The following is a 4,266-nucleotide window of genomic DNA, read 5'->3' on the forward strand; positions in this document are numbered from 1 at the left end:
TTTCAATCAGAAGCTCCATACATTCTAATTATTCAATTAAATATAAATCTTACCTAATATGTAAACTTAGAAGAACTTAAACTTAGTATATAAACTAAAAACTCTTTCTTTCGTTTTAGAATGCCAAAAACGAGGAAAGCTGGTCCGTCACTTTACGCCTGGAATGAGGAGGACACGAAGAAAGCAGTAAAAGCTCACTTTTATGGGATTCCACTTCGAGCAGCTGCTGAAGTTTACAATGTCCAGCGGTCAACTCTTAGCAGATATGCCACTGCTTTTCGTGACAGAACGGATGAAGAAAAAGAAGAGTTTAGTTGCACTCCCGCCTATGACAACGGGCGAGTATTTACGATTGAGCAGGAGCTTCAACTTGAAGAGTACATCCTTCAAGCAGCCCGAATGCACTATGGTCTCTCCAGGAAGAGAGCCAGAGAGCTTGCTTGGCTCATGGCGAAACGAAACGGACTTGCATATCCGTCAAGCTGGAACAAAGAAACGTCTGCAGGCAAAGACTGGTTGTTTGGCTTTCTTAGAAAACATCCCTCGATTTCGCTTCGAAGGCCGGAACCTAAAAGTATCCAGAGAAATCTTGGTTTCAATCGTGTTGCTGTTGACACTTTTTACAGGAATCTCGGAGAGTTGTCTTCAAAATAAAAGTTCTCTGCTAGCTGGATCTTCAACCTCAATGAGCCTGGGCTCACAAATGTCCAGACCAAGTGTCAAAGAGTGCTGAGCCCGAAGGGAGTAAAGCAGCTTGGTGCTACGACTTCCCAAGAGAGAGGAAAGCTGGTGACCATGGTGGGCACTATAAATGCCATGGGAGGATTTATTCCAGCCTTTCTAATTTTCCCACGAGCACGTTTTGTAGAAATGGTTCTTGATGGAGCCCCCCCCCCCCAACAGACTGCTGAAATAGAAAGTGGCAAGCCTGAAAATGCTTTGATGACAAAGGATCTATTTTTTCTGTATTTGGAGCAGTTTTTATCGCATGTCCACCCATCTCCTGAGAATCCTTTCTTGATTCTGATGGACAATCATGAAATTCACATCAGTTAAGATGCAATTTTGTTGGCCACAGAAAAGGGAATACATTTACTTACGTTCCGCATACATCATCCAGGTTGCAACCTCTCGACGTTTCGGTTTATGGACCTTTAAAGACTTACTGTTCACAGGCAATGGAGAACTGGTTGAGACTTCACCCTAGACGAGCAGTGACGGAATATGAGATCGGTGAATTACTGGGGGTTGCTTTTCCTAAGGCCTTCTCTCAAACTAACATCACTAGTGGATTCTCAAAGCCTGGAATTTTCCCGCTTAATACTGAAGTGTGGCAAGAGTATTACTTTCTTCCAGCTTTGTGACGAGAAGATACTACTGATCCGGGATATCAGTCTACCACTGTTGACAAAAATTTACCAGATTCGCAGGAGCTTCGGTTGAGCCAGAGTCCCAGTACTACGACCCATTTAACCTCGTTTGTTGTGCCAGAATATATTATACCTCTGCCAAGTAGGGAAGCTACAAACAGAAAGACAGGCAGGAAGGCTGAAGTATCCAAGATATTGACTTCTACACCGGTGAAAGACTCGATCCAAGCTGCAGAAAATTAAAGGAAGGCAAAATAAGAGAAGCAGGATCTCAAGAAAAGCAAGAAAGTGGTTCCTGCTAAAAAGCCGAAGATTCAGAAGAAAACTACCAAGAGATTGCTAACGTTCAGTGACGAAAGCGGAGATGAAGCAGGACCAGGAGATTTTGAGTGTGACGATAATTCTGACGACTTGTTCTGCTCTGAAGATTTTCGATTGGCGAAAGAGGAGTCTGTGACTCCCAGTATATGTTCCGGTGGCTTTGTTCTAGTCGAGTACAAGGGGAAAAAGGGATCGAAACTCTACACTGGTGAAGTGCTTCAGGCCGAGCCAGACGGTTACACTGTCAATTTTTTGAGACGAAATGTTCCAGCCTGGAGGTTTACGTTTCCAAAAGAGCGCGATGAAGTGCTTGTCGATAGTTCAGAAGTAGTGAGGAAATTGCCAGTTCTAATGGTCTCGAGCGGAACTAAACGCATTGCCAAGATGATCAGCTTTGATACAGACCTGACCAGATACTCTGTTGAATAATTTTTTTAATATGTCTATTGCATTTTTACAGTTTATACCACAAAATATTTGAATTTTTAACTGGTTTATCATGGTATCCCAAAGTACCCTCCACCCTGACCCAAAATACCGACACAAGTAGTACTCTGGGATAAAATGAGACCCTCTGAAAAATCGGTCTTACTAATTTTACTGTGAGTAATAAAAATCTGAGAAAAATCGCAGTAAAAGCCAAATGATTTTGCCACAGATTGATGTGTGATGCAAGAAAATCTCACTCTAAATTAAGGAGATATTGAGCTTTAAGTTGACTTGTCCCAGGGTTCCCGACTCCCCCCTAGTCATTGGCAAAGAAGCAAATATTTTAAGTTGCTTGAAAATGTTAGAGAAAAGTTCCCTATTACTTTCACTTAAGGCCTCAAAGGCACAAGATGGCTTGTCCTGTTCCATTTTTCCCCAAATCAATTTCCACAACAAGTATTCCCCAGGTACTAGCTCTAGATTAACAATATTTTCCATACAGTTTCAAAGATTTAACATTTATGTTGAATGGGGTTGGTATAAATAACTGAAGCGTTCCTAGAAGGTCTTTGTGGTCGCTGAATCTGCATTTCAGCTGATCTATGAGATCATCTAGGAATCAGGATTGCCACCGAAATTCTAAAATAACTTTCAGGGTCTTTAGTTGAGAAGTTACTTCTATGGCGTTGGCGAGGAGCGAGTCCTGTTAAATGGATTTCTTCACCAACATCACTCATTAAGGTTTGTGCTGTTTTGAAAATCTTGGGAAACTCGACATTGATTGTTCTTCGGATATTTTAAAATGGCCAACAGCATTCTCAATGTGATCAGCTGCAGACTTTATGTCACAATAAGAGGACTGAAGCACTTTGCATACAGATATTGTGGCTGATAATATGTTAACCAATAAACAAAGGCACAATATATATTCACTAGCAAGCATGGACTTTAAGAATGAAGATACTTTAGAAGATATCTCAATATCTGGACTGTCACTAAGACTTTCTAAAGTTTCAGCAATAGCCTTAAAGATCTCTTTAAACTTTAGCAAACTGCTGTGATTCTCCACCCATCTGGTTTTGCACATGGCTTTTAAATTCGTCCATTTAGTATTAGGAAAGTTCGATTTTATGGAGGATTGCAATACAGCTGTTTTCTTTGGAGATGCTTTTAAAAAGTTTGTGACAGCTTTCACGGTTCCAATACAGTTTCTAGCACATGGGATACTGCAGGAGCGGTATAATGCCAAATTCAGAGAATTGGCACTACAATGGACATATAGTGCTTGAGGAAAAGATTTGTTCACTATTGCCGGGACTCTCTTGAATGAGCCCTTCATATCAGAGGCTCCATCGTACCCTTGACCTATCATGTTTGTCATCTCAACTTCTAGGTCTTTTAGAGTTGAAAGAATGGTTTGCCAGCGCCTCTCCCGTCCTCTCGTCAGCTTTAACAAAACATAAAAGATCTTTCTTGTAAATAAAAAATTAAGTCTTTTTGATCTAGTGTACAATACAGAAATTGAGAATTGCTCATGACCAGTGATATCTACGGTTTCGTCCACAAGAGCTGAAAATGCCCTAGCATTATTAGCGTTTAACACAATTTCTTTCTGGATTAAACTTCCGCATATATTGGTAAATTCATTTTGAACTTTAGAGATTATGTACAACGCATTCAAGTTAGCATTTTCTGCGTGGCTTACTAAATTTTGATCTCCACACTTGAGTTTCATCCTTACAAGTGCACGAAAATTACCGTCGTTTAAAGAAGGCTCTTCATCATTTATTGATATTGGTTCAAGGTCATTTGTGCCTCTCAATGCTAACTCTTGCTGGCCACAGAGTTTTATTGTGTCTACAACTGGTGAAAGTTTTTCTATTATCTTCCACTTGTTTCTTTTGACTTGAATCCATAGTATTCAATATATCAGAGTTTAAGTCATTTTTGTTTTCAAAAAGTTGTTCCCAATCAGTGTGCAATCTTTGTGGTAGGTATGTGACTCGTGGTTTTGTCAACAATTCCAGAGCATCCTTCCGTTTTGTGAATGGCTCTTTCGCAAGGGATTTTATTGTTTGATTATATCCTTTACCTACACATTCTTTGGAGAAGAAACACAATATTTACAATAATCACCATCACAGCC

The 4,266-nt window shown here is 40.2% G+C and overlaps 1 protein-coding gene across 1 annotated transcript; it reads right to left on the bottom strand.

Annotated features, from left to right (window-relative positions):
• Positions 1-2,856: 2,856 nt before the first annotated feature.
• On the bottom strand, positions 2,857-3,855 carry LOC148946090 (zinc finger MYM-type protein 1-like). The gene has a single exon (XM_089097600.1). The coding sequence runs from the start codon at positions 3,853-3,855 to the stop codon at positions 2,857-2,859; it is 999 nt and encodes a 332-aa protein (XP_088953726.1).
• Between the last annotated feature and the right edge of the window lie 411 nt (positions 3,856-4,266).

The sequence above is a fragment of the Artemia sp. Qi Xiang Cuo genome, chromosome 12, assembly GCF_049724085.1.
Source record: "Artemia sp. Qi Xiang Cuo chromosome 12, ASM4972408v1, whole genome shotgun sequence".
NCBI classification, from domain to species: domain Eukaryota; kingdom Metazoa; phylum Arthropoda; class Branchiopoda; order Anostraca; family Artemiidae; genus Artemia; species Artemia sp. Qi Xiang Cuo.